This window comes from Chanodichthys erythropterus, chromosome 18, assembly GCF_024489055.1.
Source record: "Chanodichthys erythropterus isolate Z2021 chromosome 18, ASM2448905v1, whole genome shotgun sequence".
Classification (NCBI taxonomy): Eukaryota; Metazoa; Chordata; class Actinopteri; order Cypriniformes; family Xenocyprididae; genus Chanodichthys; species Chanodichthys erythropterus.
Genome location: NC_090238.1, coordinates 10398950 through 10422055, shown reverse-complemented (window position 1 = coordinate 10422055; position 23106 = coordinate 10398950). Strand labels below are relative to the sequence as shown.

The following is a 23106-nucleotide window of genomic DNA, read 5'->3' as shown; positions in this document are numbered from 1 at the left end:
GAAACAAGAGGTTAAAAAAGTTCACCATCAGAGCTGTGTGGCTTTGCTTCTAATCAGGTATGATTGATTTATCTGTATAGACTTGGTTAATGTTACACAAGCATGCAATTTGTTTAGTTTATCAGTAATGTCAGTGTAGATAAGCCCTGTGAAACATTCTCCTTCATTTTGTCATGACATAGCTGAGCTGTAGCCGTAACTGATATTTTCTGTTATAGCGCATAATCTATTTTATTCATCTCAAACAAAATGGCAGTATTCGTAATTAAAGAAACATCTCAGAAAATACTATCTTTATTGAAAAAGATAGAAAATACATTTTTAATTGAGAACATGATAAAACAACAACTCAGACTTTGTGCAGGAAGAAATTCCCATTCAATTTTTATGGAAGTGCTCTTTGTTGAAGAAAACCTCAATGATTGGATGTAATAATTCACAATTCAGTACTGGGTGTGGAACAGAACGCCATAAAGTCAAATATAGCCAGCTGATAGAGCAACAGCTGAAGTGCACTAGGTGAAGGAACGCCGAGTGCGTGATTAGTATGTGATAAATCTCTGAGTAGATTCTTCCACTTTAGTTTGGCTTATCAGGACTGATCTGCATCAGGTGGGATGTGGATGCCTAGACTCTGCAGTAGGTTAGACGCAGGCCCAGCAAGGCCTGCCTGAGAAGCAAGAGATTCGAGTAAATTTGTAACCAGGTTGAGATCCACATCAAGCGGCTGGATTTCTTCCTCAACAAGCTCTGAGCCCGAGGTTGCCGATGAGCTTTTAGATGCATCTGCTTTATTACTGGCCTATAAGGAAGCAGAAAAATAAAAATAATCAAAAGCATTGTTATGGGAACAGGATAAATAACATCTATGGATACTTACTCCATTGTTCTGTGTAAAAGTTTTGCCAATATTTGTGCTTTGCAGTTCCTGGTCCATTTCTTCCATGTACTTCTTCAGATTCCCCAGTGCCTCTGAACCTGCCTGCTCCTGAGAGCTACCATTCTGCACTTCTTCATTCTCATCATCATCATCTTCATCATCATCAAAGTCGTCCGAGTCTAACTCATCATCCTTAGTTCCTGTAAAACAGGAAGTGCAAATTATTCGTACTTTTCTGTAGTGTAGATAATTCGGCAATAAAATTTTAAATAAATGGCAGAGTTCTGTTAAACAAAAACAGGTTTTATGGAAACCAATTTAAAATATAAAAGATATAAAGATTAGAAGTATACCAATATAGATTTTTTGATAGCCGATGCTTCAGAGAGAAGTGAGGCCGATATATATGATATTACACCATTTAATTTATAGATAGTAAAAACACATTCATAACAAACGCTGAAATAAATATTTATTTTACATAATATTTAATAAAATGCATCATTTGAAAATTAACATTGGAAAAAAAATCCTAAAATAAACATTTATACTTTAGATGGCAACTTCTTGATTTTGTAACTATTATAGTATTTTTCACAAAGAAATTAAAAATATGAATAAAAAGAAAGTAAACACTGTAACCTACAGTGCACTCAGTAATCTGGTAAATCTGTGAGAATAATATTTTTTTCAAATAAAGACAGTACTGCTAATTTTATATAGTGCTTATTGACACGACAGTAATGCCACAACATGTAAGTAACCGTGTTAATTCTAATGCCTACAGTCAGACATCTGACATTGTCTCAAAATTGTTTATAGCTGTTTATGCGTCAGTAAATAAAGTAATAGCATGAAAATAATCTGATATTTAAATTGTGGTTAAATTATATAGAGAAAGCGATTAAAGAATGCTTCCTTTATAATCGCTGGAGCTGTCAATAAAACAGCACAAGTTTATCAGCGACTGAATTCTGGACTCTTGTTTAAACTACCGTTATCTACACTATGGACGCTACCTACATTGCATGATGTTGAAAGCATTCGTGAGAGTGCAGAAATCGAGTAGGATTGATGAGATCACTGCATTCATGCGCTGAACAGTCATGTCTGTGACCAGCTATAATGCTCATCACTGCCACCTTTCATGCAACAGGAGTAGATCTAAATATAATGCTATAATCAACAGTTTTCACGAGTAGTTAATCTCGACAGCTGTAATAGTAAAAACATAGTAAAAGATTGAGAGTGTATGTAATACTTTCATATGCAAAGATGTTAGCCAATCATAGCAGTGGGTGTTAATGAAGTCTCACAGCAGACACACCCCTTCAACACTGAGCGTTCAAATCAGAGGGATACTAGAAAATGGACATTTATTTCTAAATTATGAAAATTTTTTGATGTAAAAATCATGTTAACATTATAAGTTCACCTCAAAATGCAGTTAACATTTAGTTTCCCCTTTGATATCAAAGAAAATCAAACTCACCTAGCAATCTATCAAGAGCACTGGTTACTGCATCTGGATCAAAACTGAAGGGCTCAGTCAAGCATGATCTGAAAAACAATTTGGGGAAAAGAATGTCATAAATTATCATGGCGATACAATAATAACTGAAATATTGACTATTATTCAGATGGAGTATCATTACCTTGGTAGTTCAGCGCCTTCATGAGAAGACATGGCATTGATAAAGTTCTTCATGCCTTGTGTTACAGCGATCAGACTGTAGCCAGCTTCTTCCTCCTGCACCTCCTCATCAGGCTGTGCCATCTTTCGAGTGCCATCACTCACCCTTCGACTTCCTTTCTCCTCAAGCAGCCTCTCCAGCTCCTGAGGTGACATGTCCAACCACGCATCACCTACAGGGGGTGATTGAGAGGAGAATACATGATCAACTCTTTCCCAGCCTTTGGCGGTATTTTCCATCATTTATGAGACAACGCTTCCAACAAATTGTCCAGCTTTCCGTGTTTTCACTGTTATGCGGTAGGTGGTGCTATTACACATCTTCCGAAAGAGTACAAAATCTCTAGAGCAAAACACAGGTGGGGAAAAAAGCAGAATTAAGTGGTAAAAGCACTTCTTATCCACGTTGTAGTCTTTGAAAAAAAAAAAAAAGATTTTCTCAGCTTTTTGTTCTAAATGTTGCTTTTTTTAAGAAACACCCACATTATGTTGTTAAAAAAATGCTAGAATAGAATAAAACAATTTTTTTTGTTTGTTTAGAAGCAGAGGCTCTTTCTTTTCTTTCTTTTGATATAATTCATGTTCAGATATTCATACAACAAAATATTTTGAGGGCCATGAAAGTTTTGTGAAAATTATCAAATGTTGGTGGTGGCTGGCAACCTTTTTAAGAAACGTTGAAGGGGAAAGAGTTAAGACAAGAGAGAAATAATATTTGTGCTCAATTCACAGGCTAGATTCACTTTCAGCAAAAGCAGTGAAAAGATTATGTTTTGCTGAAGATGCAATATTTGATGTCAATATCTGCAGGCCAAGAAAACAAATATTTTTTTGAACAGGAGAAAAATTGGTACATACTGTCCTCTGGTGGTAGATGTGCCTCTTGTTTTTTTAGGCCTTCCAAACTGTAGGAGGCGCCCTCCATGACTTTCAACACCTCATCACCAGGAATATGAATATCAGGGCTTGAGAAAAATTAAAATGATATATACACACAATATTATTTAAAAGTTTGGACTTTATTTTTTAAGTTTGGATATTAAAAAAAGCTTGTACAACTCATGCCTCAGATACGCTGCCATAAACTAACAAAACTTCTGTGTGGTTTTGATTATTATCTCTATCCCGGCCATGCTCACATGACATCATCATTAAAGTTTATTATTTGTATGCGTTTTAAAGCCACAACAGTTTTAACTACTGATATACTTGTATGGTTTTCTGAGCGTTCACAGAAATCTGGCAGTCAGATGGGGAGCATCCTGACTTGTGATTATTAAACTGACTTCTCTTACACATCTTATTGCACTTAAACTGTCATTATAAAATGGTCAGTTCCTGTCCCTGATTTTGATTGGTCAATTGGTCAATAGCTGTGTTTTATTCACAATAAAACACGGCTATGACTGCTTCACCCAACGGTTCTGTGTATCACTACACAACACCCTTAGCAACCACTCTTAGCAACATAAACTGTTTGTTCTCAATTGATATTGTTCATTGAAGCTTACTGTATTATGCAGAATTGTGAGAAAGAGATCAAGCAAGTTTATTACCACCATTCAGATTTAGCATTTTCCTTCAGGTCAGTCCTATGTTCATAATAAAAAATCTGTTTAACCCCTTAACTGTCACCCCCACTTTTTTTTTTAGACAAGAAAATGCACTATCCAAACTTAAATTGTTGTAATTCAAGCATACTTTGGAGTATAGACAAAAGGCTGGTCTTGTTTTAAAGATGAAATTTGGCAGATTATTGTAGATGTGAAAAAACTTATGTAAGTGAAACAGAAAAAAAGTTATAGAAGTTTATGTTTATGAAAATGTAAAATGTAAAAATATAATATTTTATATTTTACATAAAATATATATTTTACAAAACAAGTTTTACTCTAAAGCTGCAAGGAAATCAAAGCCAAAAATCTGAACAAGTTGTGTTCCAAATTTCAGGTTGATATCTCAAAAAATGAGCTTTCAGTAAGATTTTGTTTGGGCGCAGTACCACACTTTTTCACTAGATGACAACCAAGCTCCATTACTGACCATATAAAGGCGCCTCCATTTCCATATATGGTTTGAGTGATCTGAACCATATATTTCCATTATTTTCATACAATTTATGAAGTAGATATCCTATATAGAAGTAGTATGGGAATTTTGGCAGAATTTGATATGAATTCAGCCTCTAATAAACATAAAAATAACATGTATGTAGGCCTAGGTTATAGATCGGCGCCACAATCATAAATGTATTTTTTTTCCTATTAAAAACATTTTCAGACCTTTTTTTCTCAAAAAATTGAATGGATGTTATCTTTTGAACTCTTGGCATGAAAACAAACATGTTTCAACCAATCTTTAATGATTTTTCATGTTCATTGCAATTTCAAAATAAAGGTCTGAACAGGCCTTATGAGTATGAAAATATGCTTGTTGCAAATTGATAAATTACTGCTCCTATGTATTTTGGAAATCAGTCACCAAATATGTAAACTAGAGATTCTAAGCTTTCAAATGATATATAGTTTGTCAAGATTCGTTTATGTTTAGTATAGAATATTACTGTTTTAAATATGTAATGGCAAACGTCCCACCTGTGGGACGGTGACAGTTAAGATGTCCGCTGCAATATCTTGTCCTTTTAACAGTTAAGGAGTTTTCCTGTGACTGACATTTGTCAGTTGCGTCTTGTTCTGTGTTCACAACAATTCAGTATTTTCATTATTAAAGTCTTCGCTACTGAGTGACTCACTCATAAAGACAGTCTTTGCCGCCATCTAATGGCATAATAATGTAACTTCTGTTGCTGTTCACGGTCAGGTAATATTTTTTCCAGCGGAAGGAAAGCTTTTAGTGATTTTACTTCATGAAAGTTGCATTGATATATTATTTTTTTTTTTGCTTTAATATTTGTATTGTGTGGTAACCGTTTTATAAAAGCAATAAGGTACTCGAGGCTAGTGCTGTATCGTGAATAAGTCATGGCTGAAGGGGTTCGTGAAGCGTCATGCCTAACAACGCCCTTGAGCCATGACTTATTCACGATACAGCACAGCCTCTCGTACCTTATTGCTTACATAAAGCACAAGGTTATATTTAAAACACACAAAGTTCACAAACACAGGGTATGTCTGTGAATGTAAACATCAGAGTAAGAATTAACGTTTATTAGATCTGTTTATTAAAGAGAAAGCAGCGTAATATACAGTACGTACTGCTGTTAATATGAACCAAACAACAAAAGAAAATCATAAAATAACTCACTGCTCTTGATTAAATAACTTTAAGTAGCTTTAATAAGAATACATTTCTTACTTGAATGCTGCTGTTAAATTCTCTGGCGAGGAGATAAACATGGCGGACTGTGTACAGCTATCTGAGGGGAGGAGCTAAGCTAATAGGGCAAATTCCATCATCAATCATGAGCGGGGCTTCCCCCTCTTTTACATAAGAGTAGGGGGAAATCTGGAACCGCTCATTTGGAGACTGTTTATGAAAAAAAGAGTGGGAGGATTTTTACCACTTTACACTTTACACACTGCAGACACACATCTGTGTTTAAAGGATTAGTTCACCCAAAAATGAAAGTTCTGTCATTTATTACTTACCCTCATGACGTTTCACACCCGTAAGTCCTTCGTTAATCTTCAGAACACAAATTAAGATATTTTAGTTGAAATCTGATGGCTCCGTGAGGCCTTCATAAGGAGCAAAGCTGATTCATTTATAATCCGATGCTTCCTGAAGCAGTGTTTTGAAATCGGCCATCACTATACAAGTCGTTATTTTGTTTTTTTCGGCGCACCAAAAATATTCTTGTCACTTTAGAATATTAGAATATTAATATTGAACCACTGTACTCACATGAACTGATTTAAATATGTTTTTAGTACCTTTATGGATCTTGAGATAGGAAATGTCATTGCTCCCTATGAAGGCCTCAGGGAGCCATCGGATTTCAACTAAAATATCTTAATTTGTGCTCCGAAGATTAACGAAAGTCTTACAGGTGTGGAACGGCATGAGGGTAAGTAATAAATGAAAGAATATGCATTTTTGGGTGAACTAACCCTTTAAACACCATATAAAAGTGAATGTTGCATATTGGGTCCCCTTTAAGTCGATTTTGAACTGTGGCAGTGAACTATAAATAAAAAAAAGTCACTCTCACCAATGAGTGCTGGTTACCGACTGTCTGAAAAAATTCTCCGCTGATGTCATTAAGTCTCTGTATCGAGCAGATCCTTCTAGTTCACCCTGGGTTCACAAAAATAGACATAAGCAAAAACCATATCCACACACAGACAAAATGGATATCTCAGGCAAAGGAATCTTTGCATCATCTGCTTCAAGAATTTAACACAGAAACACTTTCCTACCTTAAAGTATCCATTCTTTTTAAGGCTATCTAAAAAGCCTCTCCATAATGGGTTACTGCTGACTGGAGTCTCTTGCTCTGATGAAGACTGTCCACTCTTAGAGCACAGGATTTCAAAGCCATGGGCCTTAGACAAGAGGAGAAAGTAGAATACATTAGCACCATGTACTCTAGTTAGAAAATGTATTACATGGCAAGTCGTATTTCTGAGCATAAGAAAAATTACAATTTTTAAAGAGAAACACGATCTCTTATAAAATAAAATCTGCATTTTAATAGTCTGCTTTCTCTGACCACGACTGAAGAACAATTTCTCATGACATGCACTCACCAGTTTCATTCCCAGCTCGTGAGCTCTGTACAGGGGATGAGAGCGGGCAGGAAGCGTGAAACCACTCCGCCGATCTGGAACAAAACTCTGTTGTTGCAGCTGTGCGTACAAGCATCGAGTAAACCTCACCTACAGGAAAGGGGGAAGGGAATAGTTTTGTAGTTACTGGGGGAGTTTTCAAAAAATATAAATGTACAGTACTGTTTTTTGAAATAAGTCTCTTATGCTCACTAGTGCTGCATTTGTTTGATAAAAATTCAGTAATATTGTAAAATATTATTTACAATTTAAAATAACCATTTTCTATTTTAATATATTTTAAAATGAATTTTCAGCATAATTACTCCAGTCTTCAGTATCACATGATCCTTCAGAAATCATTCTAATATGCTGATTTGCTTCTCAAGAACCATTTCGTCTCATTGTCCATGTTGAAAAGAGTTATATTTTTGTGGAAGCTGTGACATTTCTTTTTTTCAAGATTCTTTGATGAATAGAAAGTTTCAAAGAGCAGAATTTATTTTAAATAGAAATCTTTTGTACATCATTGCTGAATAAAAGTATTAATTCCATTAATTAAATAAATAAAAAAAACTTTTGAACAGTGTATGTGACAGAATTTAGCAAGTACTTTCCCCATAAAGATGAATTCAGAACAAAATTTAGACTGCTTCTTACTGATGTCATAACTCTGGTGTCTGGAGGAAAGGTGTGGAAATTTCGGCAGGCCTGGAGGTCAACAGGGTCACGCAGATAGAAAGCAGACACCGCCGCGGCTATCAGGTCAGGCCTCCTAGACAACACCACAGCAATGCCCGCAGGCACGTAACAGTGGGCATGGTGGAAATTCTGCTGGATTTTATCTGGATACCTGCACACGTACACAAACGACTGAGTTCGTAAAAATATCTTTAGAGAAACAGTTGAATTGCTTATTTGAAAGTGCCCCAATTATGCTATTTTAAAGGTCCCTAATTTTGTTTTGAAGGTCTCCTATAATAGGTTTACATGCATCCAAAGTCAAAAAAATACTTAAATTTTCTAATAATGTACATTGCAGTATCACCTCTTCTCTCTCACAGTGACTGAAACAGCATGTATCAGTAACGAAACACTCATTAGGGCATCGATGGTGTGAGGACCCTATTGGAATTGCTCAGTCAATTATTCTTCTTCTCCAAAATGAATCACATTTTTGAGGGCCTAAGCATGCTTGAAAACTCATTAAACTTTGCACACACGTCAGAAGCGGTGAAACCTACAAACCTACAAAATTTTAATTAAGCGCCCTTCGCGCTACGTTCACAAGTATGAAAATCGGTAGACACATTTAACAGCTCAATACCTACAAGAGAGTCCCTGGGTGCAAAATCTGAAAACCCAATGGGAAGTGAGATATTTTGAATTTTCTCTGCAAAATTTTTGCAGTTTTTGCCATTTCCAGACGTTGTACTTTAAGAAACTCCTCTTAGAGCTTTAATCAGATCAACATCATATTTGGTCAGTCTAATCTAAAGGCCTTTGCGACTTTAAATTGCAAAGATCTTGAGTTTTCGCTGAAGAGCATGTCCGTGGCAGCCTGACAAATTTCAATGTTTCACCATGAAACAGGAAGTTGTTGTAATTTGGGTATACAATGTCCGATCTGCCCCAAACTTCACGTTTTATTAGAGTCTTGGCCTCAAGACATCTACATGACAATACTCAGTTACAGTCATAGTGCCACCTGTGGGCAACAGGAAATGGCATGTTTTACACTGTGATTAGATTTAACCAGATCAACATCATATTTGGTCAGCATAATCTCAAGTCCTTAGAGATGTTAAATTGCAATTACAACATGGCAATGTTCAGTTGTGGTCAAAGCACCACCTGCTGGTAGCAGGAAGTGTGGCACGTCAAATGACTGTCATATTTATCATATATCTACATGCTTAAATGCATGTTGCCCACTGGTCATTGTTTTTCTAAGGCCTCCGGGTGGTGGTGGCCCCAGGTGCGAGAGCCCTTTCATTGCTGCTCACAGCTTTAATTACCATATTTGAAATTCAGCTCCGGACCAAAAAGCAGAACAGGGATACTTTAAACAATGACATCACACTCACCCATCCAGCCTCCTGGCCAGAGCGGAGCGTATGGGCTGTTTGGCTAAACAGCTCTCAGTGTGTGAGTGCAGCACCTCTAGAGCCTGACCCACAGCAGGCACTGAGTCACTGGGCCAGCCAACCTCCTCAGAACGTGTACGGTTGGGTAATATGTGCAGCTCTCCCCGGTACAGGAACACCTGACAAACACAATGACAGACAAAAAAAAGTGATAAGCCAATAGGAACAGACTATACATGCAATGATAACAAGAACAGCCTTACTCTAAAAGAGAGAGAGATATTTGTATAATTTTTTTTGCTGAAAGTGATAACCATCCATCACTGATTAATACAAACTGTGGTAATTTTAATACTGGAATCAAATGTTAATGTGTATTGACGTGTATTTCTTTATACAGATGCAGAATTAATAATTGTGAATAAAGTGTAACATAATATTCTGAAAACTTAATTAAGCTAAATTATTACTTAATGATGGTGATGGCATTTCCTGCAATGACCATTTTACGAAATACAAGATTGGATACTTTTTTTTTTTACAATGTAAAATTTTTGCTTACAGTTAAATTGTTAATAAACAAGTTATTGCACTATTGGATGTTATTCGAGTTCAACTCATGCTCACGTATAATGTCTGTGCAAAGGAATACAACAAATTGTACAGATTGCTACATTACCATATTAATACACATCAGTGGCATTTGCATGTACTTCAAAGAATGCCATAGCCCAGAAATCATGATAATATCATGGTACTTAAAATTTCCAATACTAACCCTGTTCTCACTGCTGTCAGGGTCCAGCCACTTTGGCAGGTGTTCAGCTGCTTCAATCAGAATAAACTGCCCATCATTATCATAGACAACAACAGCTACGTCACTAAAGATGTGCGTTATGTGTTTTAGCAGGTAAATGATGAACCATTCATCCTCCACATTATCACCAAACTCAGTAACACCACCCAGGTGTGCGGGCACATCTCCTATGAAGTGAAAATTAAAAAGTAAACTGTTTATAAATGCAACTTTGCAAACACATGTACACACACACACATACACATACACACACACACACACATATATATATAAACTCCCACCTTTCTCAGGGTGGTATCTTAGATTGAAAGACTGATGTTGCCAGATGTACGGCACCAGGAGAGGGGCGATCTCAGCGAGGATGTTCTGCAGGATCTGCTTAAGGAATCTCTCGTTAGCTTCTGCGTCTGATGGGTCAGGGTGAACCAGGAACAGCTGATACTGGACCGCATCTTCGGGAATGGCAGGTCTTCTCAAAACATCCATTGTTCATTTCTTATTATACCCTAAAAGCTGAGAGGCGCAACACAGGTCACATCACTGATTTGGTTCGAGATTAATGTAACGTGCAGACGCTATAAATCATTAAGGTTTCAGTAGTATAAGATATTTGTTCATGTACATACCACTCTGGCAATTACCTGTGAGTTACACTATAGCTTGATCAATAAACGCGTGAGAGTGATGGTCATGTGGACAGCTTGACATGTTTTGGGGACTGAGCTCGCGGGATTTTCCTTACACGCCCCGGACGTGTCATAGATTAGGATACAGGTCCTCAGTTCAAAATAAAGGTCCTTCTTCTCATAGAAGTATATAATAAAGGCTAGACGTCTTACGGCGGAGTCTCTAACGTCATCACCGGCGGCCATCTTGTCACAGGCAAGCTTTCTGGCGGGCTCTGTGGTTCCTTATGTAAAGTGAGTGCTGCACGAACGCAAATACTCTTATCTCACTGAAATCTTGACGGATTTACAAATGGTTTGGTTTCTTACAAACGTTATTAACGTGACTATAATTCTGGGTGCTTGAACATGTTGACATTGCTTTTCAAAAAACGACTTAATCGTGCAGCATAGCTGTGTATCACGGCTACTTGCGCAAGTTATCAAGGCTGAGACCACAATCGAGCTGTTCAATTATATAGGTTTTACTAACACCAATAACGATTCTATGACAACTAATCTTTTGTCTAAATTACAGTCTTTGTGGATGTGGTTGTAGTTATTAGCTGGCTAATAACAAGAAGCTGTGAGTGAGACCTAGTAGTGAGTTTAGCTGCTACCCAGCAATTTTAACGGCGGTAAAGTTAGTTTAACGTTTGACATTCGTCAGACATTCGGTTTCATACCCAATTAAACTCTAAGCACATTTCACGTTTTCAGCCCAAACCAACTCAGATATGCATTAAACAAATGTCCTTTGCATTGCACAAGGCTTAATTTCACCAAATAAAATATATAATAATTAGCCCTATAAATCAATTAAACAATTTAACTATATGACATTATGAAATGTAAATCAGAAAAATATCCCCTTTATTGCACAAGGCTCCGTTTTTGGAATTAGCATTTCACTTATTTTATAATATTTTTATTTTTTATTTTAATGTATACAATACTGTAAATCCATTAAACCACAACACCATTTGACCTGAAAGTATCAAACCAACTGTAAATTACTCAGAATATTATTCTCTATGATGCACAAGGCTTATTTTCCAGAGTAATAATCTGGTATTTTTTATACGTCTTATTTTCCAGATTATTAATCTGGTATTTCTCATATACAGTACTAAACCCATCCATTAAACTACAACACCGTTTGACCTAAAACTGTCAAACTACCGCAAATTACTCAGAATATTATTCTCCATGATGCACAAGGCTTGTTTTCTAGATTAATAATCTGGTGATTTTATATTCAGATTATAAATCTGGTGTTTCTTATATACAGTACTGTACCCATTTAAATCCATTAAACTACAACACTGTTTGGCCTAAAACTGTCAAACCAACTGCAAATTACTCAGAATATTATTCTCTATGATGCACAAGGCTTATTTTCCAGATTATTAATCTGGTGTTTTTTATATGCATTACTAAACACATTTAAATCCATTAAACTACAACAACGTATGGCCTAAAAGTGTCAAACTAACTGTAAATTACTCAGAATATTATTATTTATGATGCACAAGGCTTGTTTTTCAGATTATTAATCTGGTGTTTTTTATATACAGTACTAAACCCATTTAAATCCATTAAACTACAACACCGTTTGGCCTAAAACTGTCAAACCAACTGTAAATTACTCAGAATATTATTCTCTATGATGCACAAGGCTTGCAACTCTGTGTTTACCGCATTTGGGGAACGTCACATGTGAACCGATGTCTGAAAGCCAAGTATCAAATCTCTCCAATCCTATTGGCCGGCGACAGCCTATGACATCATTGCGTGACCCGGATCTATATAAGGAGTGCCTAGAGAATCAGTCAGTATCTTATTGTCTTGATAAGACGATAAGATCTGTTCAGCAAGCAGCCCTGAAGCATGGCTAAGCAATGCAGAGTCTAGTTCCCTGTTCTCAGGGAACCATGGTTACATACGTAACCGGAGACATTCCCTTTCGAAAGGGAACTCATCTCTGCGTTTACCGCATTTGGGGAACGATATTCCCACGCCGCCATGCTTGAGGAGAGTGCATGCCAAAGATGGCTAGACAAACGTCAAGCAGTTTCAAAAGAAATGCCAGATAGCAACTCACCCTCAGGTCACACAAAGGCTGTCAGTGACAGCATCCCTATGGCCAATAGCCCAAGCTGAACCTCAAAGAGGCCTTCCGCAGAGAGCCTACCAAAGCTGCTCCAAGGCTTATGGGACCAAATCTTCCAAAGAAAGATGGTCCCGACCTGGTCTGACAGAGGACAAACTTAGTCTTGGCAAACCCTGTCTGAATACAGAGTCTCAACAATGCATTCTTCAGAGAAGACAGCAAGTGAGAGTGACTGAAAAAAGCAGTAAGTAACTCAAACCTACACGTAGAGACAGGCATCCTGGAGAGCAGAACTCAGCTGAGTGCTATGGACCCTCTTATTGAGGGGAGTATACTCTGCTCAATCCTAGGATCTACTCAGCGCCTGATTATTTGCACTGAGCAGGCTGTGTGCTAAGAAATCCTGATAAAGGGGAGCACAAACCAGTCTGGGGGCTGATCCTTAACGGGAGGCCTCATGGAAGCCTGCAACCAATTATGGAACTAAGGACTATACAAGACAACCCTAGCAGGGGAGTATAAAGCTCAACCTAACAGATAGACCATACAGTAGGCACATAATCACGGAGGCCAGAGAGGGGCCTACAACATGACAATAGTTCTACATGGAGTAGAAACTCATACATGTCATTCTGCTTAAGTCACAACCCCAGAAGTGGGAGTGGGAAAATCCAAGGGCGGCCTGTAAAGGCCACTCACCTTGAACACCAATCTTGCTGGGAGCAAGAAATAACTACAAGACAGATAAGACTGTAAAGTGCCCACATAACAGTCCACCTAACACAATCCAACAAGCAGTGTACTCAGTAAAAGCACCTTTTACTCTTTAAAGCAAGAGGAGTACAACATACGCCATCATGATCTAAAGGACGCCCAAAAATGGGCCTACAACTTCAGACAGACACGTGGCGTCAGCACCTGGTGTAGGTGCAGAAGGTCCTTAACAATCTGGAACACGCAGACAAAGGTACCTTGGATTAAAGGTGTGCTCTCCTGAGCTTAACCTTGTTGCAGATGTTGTTACTGTCTCGCTGGACAGAAATTATGAACGTAGTGTTTAATGTCTCTTTCCTCACAGGCTAGAGGCTCAGAACGTGGTCGTCTCTGTTGCTGCCTCACAAGCTGTAGACTCAGATCATGGGATATGTTGTTGTATCTCTGGATGAACCAGAGGCTCAGAACGGTGTTGTATCTGTTAGTGTCTCAGCTTCGCAAGCCGGGACTTGGAATATCTGTTAATGTCTATCCCTGTATGTCTATCCCCACACCTCTCTCCCCTGTGGAAATCATTTGCATAAAGCACAAAGTTGGAAGTCTTTACAGTGTCTTTAAAGTTTACCAATGCATTTCTCACTTTCAAAACCACCACCAGAATACATTTGGCAATATTCTAAACAAATAGAGACTAAACATGATGAAAAAAGATTGAACTGTCATTCAATTGTAGATTAACAGCTGAATTTGTGCCAGATGTTGCACTACAAATAGCTGTCACTTAGAATACTTATTTATTTGAATAAGTATGAAATTGATTTGTAGTTTGCATCAGTTCTAAGGTTTTCAAACATCATTTTGAATGGATTTGGATGGATCTTTGTGATTTCTCTTTGTTTCACCTATTGCTGCTAAGGTCTCATGGAATTTTTATGGCGGTCTGTGGCCAACCTTAGGAGGTAGTCTCTAGATGGGTGAAGGGCAGAAACTGCCTGTGGACCAAAGAGAAGTCCTGTCCTTCCTAGGCTTGGTACAAGAGGTCTTCTTCTTGCCCTCTAAGAGAGTCTTGATGTTGTCCTTACATCTTTATCTGATGGAGTTGGACAGTTTGTTTGTGTTAGTCCACCAAGATCCAATCAAAATGTAGCAAACCTTTGTCTGCTGTTATGGACAGAGTGGACAGAGACTGGAATGTGCTGTTCACTACACCAACATGCAACATAGGAGGCCCAGAAGGCTTACAACTTGTAAACACGTGGCATCTGCTAGTGGCAATCATGAACATACCAGTTACCAGTTTTTACTGAGTGCATTTCATGCACTCAGTAAAAACTCCTAAACTCTTAAAACAAGAGGAGTACACACTCCACCACAATACTCTGAGAGAGGCCTTACCTAGGACCTACTCTTAGCAGAGACGGGGCGTGGCCAATGGCGGTGATGGGCCATACAAAACCAACACAGAACTGTGCCAACATGTAATCTGAAAGGAGGCATTAATGGGGCCTACAACTTCAACAACACATGGCGCCAGCTAGTGGTTATAAAGGGGATAAAGCTCAAACAGTTGTGGGAAACTGTCTCAACACAACCTGAGCTAAGTCTGCACATTCCAACAGGAAATGTACAGGAATTTACACAGTTACAGGGGATGAATGAAATGCTATCATGGTCTAAGGGAGGCCTACAAATGGCCTACTACCTCAAACTGACACGAGCATAGACCTCTGGCAGTGCTAAACTCAGCAAAACTCATGACCAACAACATTTGTGAACACAAGCTGCTAAACTAGAAGGAGGCTAAATCCATTAGAGCCAAATAAGAGGAAATAAAGCAAAACTCAACATGCAAACAATGTGAGGTGGCTGATTAAGGCCAATACTAGTCATAACTATTAACTGATGTGACGAGTGCTAACTCAAACTTATTCTAGCTAACACCAGAGGAGAACCTACTCTGTACAATGGTGGCTAGGAGGCGGCCATTTTGTGGCCTGCACAAATATCGTTCTAGCCAACCTAACAAACTTTGCCCAAAAACCCTAACGTTTTCCGACTACATACTCAGGAAAAACCAAGCAGGAACACAAGGTCAATATATTTATAAACATAAACCCAGCTTACCTTCCTGCAGCTCGAAGACCAAAGATTCCTCTTTTCCTTTTCTTTCACAAGGAAGGATGGAATCTAGGGTTCTTTGAAGAGTAAAAGAGCCTCTTTCACTATCAAGCCCTTTGCAGGCCTTTAGAAAAATATTCATCAAGGGCCCAGCCTTCAGCCTGACTGTTTAAGAAGTGCCTGAGTATGTTAAACGAGTCCAAAACCCAGGAGGCGGAGGAAGAAGGGGCGAGGGCAGGTGTGAAGTCACCCTTGCAAAGAGAGGGAATCGATTACCGATTAGCCTCAGCTAGAGATGGACCAGCCTCCTGGCTGTCTACATGTTCAGAAAAAAAACTATACAGGAAAACCAAGGTTGACATATTTTAAAATATAAAATATATACCCAGCTTACCTTCCTGCGGCTCGAAGACTGAAGATTCCTCATTTTCCACATGAAAGGATAGAATATAGGGTTCTTTTAAGCCTAAAAGAGCCCCTCATTATCAAACCGTAAAAGCGGGCCGTCAAAAAAATAATAGCCATAATATTATTAATCTTGAAATAAAGAAGCCTTGTGCATCATAGAGAATAATATTCTGAGTAATTTACAGTTGGTTTGACACTTTTAGGCCAAACGGTGTTGTAATTTAATGGATTAATATGGGTTTAGTACTGTTAAAAACAAAAAAAAAAAAAAAAAAAAAAACAGTAGATTAAAAATCTGGAAAACAAGCCTTGTGCATCACAAAGAATAATATTCTGAGTAATTTGCAGTTGGTTTGACACTTTTAGGCCATACGTTGTTGTAGTTTATTGGATTTAAATGTGTTCAGTAATGCATATAAAAAAACACCAGATTAATAATCTGGAAAATAAGACGTATAAAAAATATCAGATTATTAATCTGGAAAATAAGCCTTGTGCATCATAGAGAATAATATTCTGAGTAATTTACAGTTGGTTTGACAGTTTTAGGCCAAACGGTGTTGTAATTTAATGGATTAATATGGGTTTAGTAATGCATATAAAAAACACCAGATTAATAATCTGAAAAACAAGTCTTGTGCATCATAAAGTATAATATTCTAAGTAATTTACAGTTGGTTTGACTGTTTTAGGCCAAGTGGTGTTGCAGTTTAAATGGGTTTAGTACTGTATATGAGAAATACCAGATTAATAATCTGGAAAATAAGACGTATAAAAAATACCAGATTATTACTCTGGAAAATACAGCTTGTGCATCATAGAGAATAAAATTCTGAGTAATTTACAGTTGGTTTGATACTTTCAGGTCAAATGGTGTTGTGGTTTAATGGATTTACAGTATTGTATACATTAAAAAAAATATATATATATTATAAAATAAATGAAATGCTAATTCCAAAAACAGAGCCTTGTGCAATAAAGGGGATATTTTTCTGAACATTTTACCATTAGTTTGATATCATAATGTCATATAGTTAAATTGTTTAATTGATTTATAGGGCTAATTATTATATATTTTATTTGGTGAAATTAAGCCTTGTGCAATGCAAAGGACATTTGTTTATGCATATCTGAGTTGGTTTGGGCTGAAAACGTGAAATGTGCTTAGAGTTTAATTGGGTATGAAACCGAATATCTGACGAATGTCAAACGTTAAACTAACTTTACAGCCGTGCAATACTACATCAGTGGGAGAGGCAGAATTGCTCTCTTTTCAATATAACTTAAGTTGCACATGATTTCCAATCGGTTTGGTTTGTTAACATCTTACATTATGATACAGGAAATTGCTGGCTTTATAGGATATATTATTATATAATATATACTATACATTTACTATATAATATTAATATTATTATATTATTTTTATTATTTTTTTATTTTTATTATTATATTTATATATATATATATATATATATATATATATATATATATATATATATATATATATATATATATATATATATATATATATTATTATTATTATTTTCATATGGAAGTCCATGGTTATAATTATTCATAAGTATGCAGTGAGTGTCATAAGTACATATCTGGCGTTTATAACAAACCAAACCGTTTGAAAATCGGTAGAAAATTGAGCAAGTTATGGTTATTTAAAAAGTACATGCACCATTAAAACCTTTTACTGTCTATGATTAAAACGCAATAATGTTTAGAGTGAGCGAGCTGACTGTGACAAGATGGCCGCCAGATGCGGACGTCGATCTCTATTGGCCAGCAGCGCGGACGAGACATCTAGCCTCTATGCTTCTTCTGATGATGATGATGTTAAATGGCGGTTGGCAAAATAAAGGTAAATTTATACATTTGATTTTAAATTTAGTTTATTTTAGCGATAGTATACAATTACACTAAAACAAAAACTAAAAATTCAGACAAAATCCACCCCTAGGGTTAAAACGTTTATAATTTAAACAAAATGCTAATTGAAATTATTATACACCGCTAAAGAATAGATTTTTATGAGTATAATACTTCTATTCAGCAAGGATGTATTAAATTGATCAAAAGTCACAGTGACAATTTATAATGTTACAAAAGATTTCTATTTCAAGTAAATGTACTTTCAAATTTTCTATTCATCAAAGAATCCTAAAAAAAAAAAAAAAAAAGGGGGAAAAAAATCATGTGACACTGAAGACTGGAGTAATGATGCTGAAAATTCAGCTTTGCCATCACAGGAATACATTTTATTTAAAAAAATATATTAAAATATAAAAACAGTTATTTTAAATATTAATAATATTTCACAATATTACTGTATTTTTGATCATATAAATGCAGCCTTGGTGAGCAAGGCCTTCTTTCAAAAACATAAAAAATAAATAATAAAAAACCTAAACTGATCCCAAATCTTTTAATGATAGTGTATGTACAAATAAAATTAAAAAGGTGTGGTATCGTCTTATTTCTATTTATAGAAAAAATAATTTTTAAAAAATTAAAAAAAACATAAAACTTAATTGACCTGCTTGTTTGGTTGGTTGGTTGGTTGGTTGGTTGGTTGGTTGGTTATATCAAAGTTGGACACTATGAGAACATAAGAAAAGGTTTGTGAGCAAATAATTACCAAATGTAAAGTTGGTTAGTAGATACTACTTACTTAGTTGCTTGCTTAGTTAATTAGGAACATAATTTTGGTGTATTTAAAAACAATCCCAAGCAAAAGCTTGATAGGCAGTCAAATGATTCAATCTTTCTTTGACACAACTAATACCTCTTCTTTTGCCTTTATATATATCTCATCTGTTCCATTGTGTGTTGATTTGGCCATCAGAGTGTCTCTTTGGACCATTTAAACACATTATTTAATAAATCTAAGACTTTAAACAGGTCCATTAGCTTGATCAATTTTAGAAAAATCCAGCCCCAGGTGTGCATTAGAGTGTGCATTAGAGAAAAATCTGCACCTGCCCTGTGGTCGCAAGACTCCCAATGACGGAAGAGCATTGCAACTCATTTTAAGAGCACTGTATAAAGGAGACCAAGAACAACACACTTCATCTTGAACAAAGACAGCAGGTAAGACATGCTGGACAAGTGTTTTCTGAATATCTAGATTTAAACTTAAGACTTAAGTAACTAATTTAAAAAAAAAAATCTTAGCTGACCTCAGTCATTTTATGAGAAGTTACAGATTGTGTTATTATTAATTGCTGTATCTTTGTACCCCTACTTAAATTAATAGACTTGAATTTCTTTTAATTAATATTTAAATTGTTTAGAGAAAGCATACCTATAGCATTTTTTTGAAAAATTCATGCATGTTTTGAATGATTTCTGTGGATCTGTTGTGTAAATTGTTAGAAACTGGGGTTGAATGTCATTACGTTGTACTTTCACATTTAGTGGTTTTGTCTCAGACTCAATAAGTTTGAAGTGTATCAATAGTATAATCAATAGTTTTGTTCCAATATATTTATAAAACCAAATAATTGCATAAGATTGCATTATTATTATTATTATTATTATTATTATTATTATTGCCTATTAAATCTCTTTGTTTCAGTTTTAGCATGGAGTGGAAAGGAAGGTTGCTGGTCCAGTTGTTAATGCTAGTGTGTGTGTTGGAAGTTAGTCTTTGCCAGCACTGGTCATACGGTTGGCTTCCTGGTGGAAAGAGAAGTGTTGGTGAAGTGGAGGCAACATTCAGGGTGAGATTATCCTCTTTTTGTTTCATTTTGAAAATTGGTCTTTTTTTATTATTAAGGGGAGACCGGGAGTGTTGTAACGTGGGGTGGACATCAAAAACTAAAAAATATTAAAAGTACTGAAATGTGTGAGTACTAACATAGAGTAAAAATCTTTGTCAGATGATGGATACTGGTGACACAATGCTGTCTATTCCTGCGGACACGCCAATGGAGCAGCTTTCACCAATACACATAGTAAGAGCACGACTGTTCCTCTCTCTTATTAGAAAACATCAGCAGCTTCATTTCCCAGTGTGAAACTATTTATTGATCAGTGATGCCTTTCTATTATGGTTACAGGTGAATGAGGTGGATGCTGAAGGTTTGCCTCTGAAAGAACAGAGATTTCCCAACAGACGAGGAAGAGTGTAAAAGCATAAAAGATGAAGATGAACCCTTGGAGCCAATGAGAATAAAATTTGGTTTTATTGAGTTCTGATGAAATATACTCCACTCCTCATATGGTTTTAATAAATATACTGCACTGGAAGTGCATATTTGTTCAAAATCAACCCTCGCTCATTTATTATTAGATATTATGATAAATGTGCTGAAAAATGAGGCAAGAGTTGCACTAATTGTTCAAATAACCAAAGACCTTTTTTTCTCAAAATACAGACAAAAACATACATAGGCGTACACATCCTAACTTTGCTTCCACATGGTGGTGCTCTTGTATCTAGATATGTCTACACAGTGATTTCACGAATGATTTGAGACATTTTATAATAATGTGTACTCTAACACATTTATGCTAATATTTTCTATAGCCTTGTTGTGTGTGGTCAATATCATCAATGTTTACACAGATTAGTTCTTATTGCATTTGTTAGCAGCTAGAGGATGCCTGATCAATAATGATTAAAACTGCTTTTAGCCTAGGCCTATATCACATTGATGGTTTGAATAATAGGTTAAAAACTATGAAAACTGAATCAAATTTTAATGCGAGAAATGGACACAACAGTCCATTTGTTTAACTGACTTCAGCATCGAGTTAACTTTCAGTAAAGCAGTTGCCACTGTAAAGCTCAATAAAAGTATCAATACTCTTTATTAGGACTGAGCAGATGGTCAAATAGCTAAGCTTTTTGCAACTAAACGTGTACCTTCTCCAACATATCTTCTAAATTTGGATTCTGATTGAGACAGTTTGACACCTCTGATAGCCTATGACTAGCTCCACATATAGTTCATAAAATGAAGGAAATTCAGATGTGAGTGTCAGAGGTGAATGTGCGAGGTAAGATCTGGCATTGTGTGTGAACTGCACAACGGTGTGAGTCTGATATATCAATCAAAGTTAAATGCAAGACATTATCACCTGAGTACATCAAGAGTAATGCATCAAGAGTAGTACATTCCTACTGTATCAGCATGAGACATTCAGCTGTAACAGATACAAACTGAAAATCTGAGAGTTTCTGAGAAGGTGTCAAAGGTGAGGGTTGTCAAAATTTGTTACTGCAAATGATGCATTACAATCCTGTTGCACAATATGCAAACAACTGGAAGTCACTTTATTGAAACATCAGGTTAGTTCAGTTGTGGTTGAGCAAAAAGCTGCTCACATAAATATTTAAAAATAAAGTCTGAAGCATTTCTTTAAGTAACCCATAACCCATACGAATGATATGTCCTCCTGACACATTAAATGCTTTGAAGATTATAACACCAGCATGGGACTAATGCAGCACAGGGATCACATTGTAAATCACTACCATTCTGTCAATCAAAAGGGAATTTTTAGACTTTAATCATAGTTTATTCTCATTCTGAACCATTAATCCAGTTTTATCACGTCTTACCCTGACAAATGACTTACAGTAGACTAATTACACAGACACTTGGTTTCCCTTGTTCAAGTGTATCGTGGTAATAGTGTTAAATCTAAATGTTAAATCTTATACCTTACATGGATTTGACATTTTTAACCCATTTGTTAGTATATGTGGTCTTAACTGACCTCAGCAGATTAGCTTTCCATCTCTGCTGTCATGACATTTCAAAAGAGCATCACCCAACATTGCTTCTCTTTCACACAATGCTTTTTATAAGTTTCATGCACTTTGGTCTAAATGCTATCACACCATCAAAAACTTTTTTTCTTCAACAAACAAGATCAATTTCCACAAATTTAGTGTCCTGTTACAATTTTTTATAGCATTAGTTGAACAAATACAAGGATTTTTGTGGTGAGAATTATTAGAAATGATAAAGAAAAAAAAAAATAATAATAATAATAAATAAGAGTTTCAGACTTCCTCTCATGGAAAATGTCACAGGAAATGAAAACAAACCTATAGATTAAGACGCACCTCTCACACAGAGTCCAGAGAGTTATGATAACAGCTCCCACACTGCACTGGATGATTTGAAATTACAGGGATGGTTTGCGTTCACTGAGCATGATCCAACTGTTTTTTTTTTTTCTGTCAGGCACAAATTGCTATTCTGTAAGGTGGCATGATTCTGTATGTGAAGGCTTAGTGAGAGATCAGCACAGCCTGAGGCAGTGGAAGCAGTGCATGTCACATATGATCAAACACAATACAAGACAGTATCACACCACTGACTGTGGAGATCTCACTAGGGACACCCCTCTTTCATCCTCCCATCAAAGAGATTATGACTGTCTGTTTGCCATCCAGAGGATCTAGGAGCTGTTTAGAAATACAATTATAAGTATTTGTATGGTAGCTAAGCAGTGATTCTCTGACTATTTGGCCCTCATGCAGTATGCATTTGAATATTTGTGGACTGAGATTAGATGTTTTATTTAAAAAAAAAAAAAAAAAAAAAACACTCAAGAGGTTGGTATAGGGAAATCTTTGATATTTGTGCTGAATTTGCATTATGACAAATTATGGAGTAGCACAAAATAAAACTCGCCACTGATAAGAAAAAATATATAAATATCTGTTACATTTAACAGTTTGACAATAGATTGTGTCAACACAGGAATAAATTACATTTTAAGGTACAACAAAAAGTTGCTGTATTAAATAGGCAAATGCTTAAGAGTCTATGACTGGATCATTATTGCAGTGATTATTATGTTTCTAGCATGTTATGTGTTTGGAAACAGTTATTTTAACCCTAATCGATGGA

General features: G+C 36.2%; 2 protein-coding genes across 6 annotated transcripts; one reads left to right on the top strand and one right to left on the bottom strand.

The window, feature by feature from the left end:
* Nucleotides 1–345: 345 nt before the first annotated feature.
* ecd (ecdysoneless homolog (Drosophila)) lies at nucleotides 346–10973 on the bottom strand. 3 transcript variants are annotated; one of them, XM_067366744.1, is made up of 13 exons: nucleotides 10831–10942; nucleotides 10486–10717; nucleotides 10166–10371; nucleotides 9388–9566; nucleotides 7961–8075; nucleotides 7283–7411; nucleotides 6953–7078; nucleotides 6745–6830; nucleotides 3432–3538; nucleotides 2536–2746; nucleotides 2373–2440; nucleotides 881–1080; nucleotides 346–802 (listed from the first exon to the last, which is right to left on the bottom strand). In XM_067366744.1, exons 2-13 carry the CDS (start codon nucleotides 10688–10690, stop codon nucleotides 593–595), a joined length of 1842 nt encoding a protein of 613 aa, XP_067222845.1. In that variant the 5' UTR covers nucleotides 10691–10717; nucleotides 10831–10942; the 3' UTR covers nucleotides 346–592. The 3 variants fall into 3 exon arrangements, with proteins under 3 accessions (XP_067222845.1, XP_067222844.1, XP_067222843.1); XM_067366743.1 differs by having other exon boundaries at nucleotides 347–802; nucleotides 7961–8153; nucleotides 10846–10973; XM_067366742.1 differs by having other exon boundaries at nucleotides 348–802; nucleotides 7961–8153.
* A 108-nt stretch (nucleotides 10974–11081) lies between these two features.
* gnrh3 (gonadotropin-releasing hormone 3) lies at nucleotides 11082–20402 on the top strand. 3 transcript variants are annotated; one of them, XM_067367279.1, is made up of 5 exons: nucleotides 11082–11124; nucleotides 17959–18095; nucleotides 19812–19956; nucleotides 20116–20190; nucleotides 20296–20402. In XM_067367279.1, exons 3-5 carry the CDS (start codon nucleotides 19819–19821, stop codon nucleotides 20365–20367), a joined length of 285 nt encoding a protein of 94 aa, XP_067223380.1. In that variant the 5' UTR covers nucleotides 11082–11124; nucleotides 17959–18095; nucleotides 19812–19818; the 3' UTR covers nucleotides 20368–20402. The 3 variants fall into 3 exon arrangements, with proteins under 3 accessions (XP_067223380.1, XP_067223382.1, XP_067223381.1); XM_067367281.1 differs by lacking the exons at nucleotides 11082–11124; nucleotides 17959–18095 and adding an exon at nucleotides 18444–19324; XM_067367280.1 differs by lacking the exons at nucleotides 11082–11124; nucleotides 17959–18095 and having other exon boundaries at nucleotides 19605–19956.
* Nucleotides 20403–23106: the final 2704 nt, after the last annotated feature.

What these genes read in the sequence shown, in the direction of transcription:
- ecd (XM_067366743.1), bottom strand. Translation starts at nt 10,690, where the DNA reads ATGGATGTTTTGAGAAGACCTGCCATTCCCGAAGATGCGGTCCAGTAT. An exon ending in AAGATACCACCCTGAGAAAG is followed by an intron (nt 10,372 to 10,485) that starts GTGGGAGTTTAT and finishes TTCACTTCATAG; the next exon opens with GAGATGTGCCCGCACACCTG. An exon ending in CTGGCCAGGAGGCTGGATGG is followed by an intron (nt 8,154 to 9,387) that starts GTGAGTGTGATG and finishes GTACGTGTGCAG; the next exon opens with GTATCCAGATAAAATCCAGC.
- gnrh3 (XM_067367279.1), top strand. Translation starts at nt 19,819, where the DNA reads ATGGAGTGGAAAGGAAGGTTGCTGGTCCAGTTGTTAATGCTAGTGTGT. An exon ending in AAGTGGAGGCAACATTCAGG is followed by an intron (nt 19,957 to 20,115) that starts GTGAGATTATCC and finishes AATCTTTGTCAG; the next exon opens with ATGATGGATACTGGTGACAC. An exon ending in AGCTTTCACCAATACACATA is followed by an intron (nt 20,191 to 20,295) that starts GTAAGAGCACGA and finishes TTATGGTTACAG; the next exon opens with GTGAATGAGGTGGATGCTGA.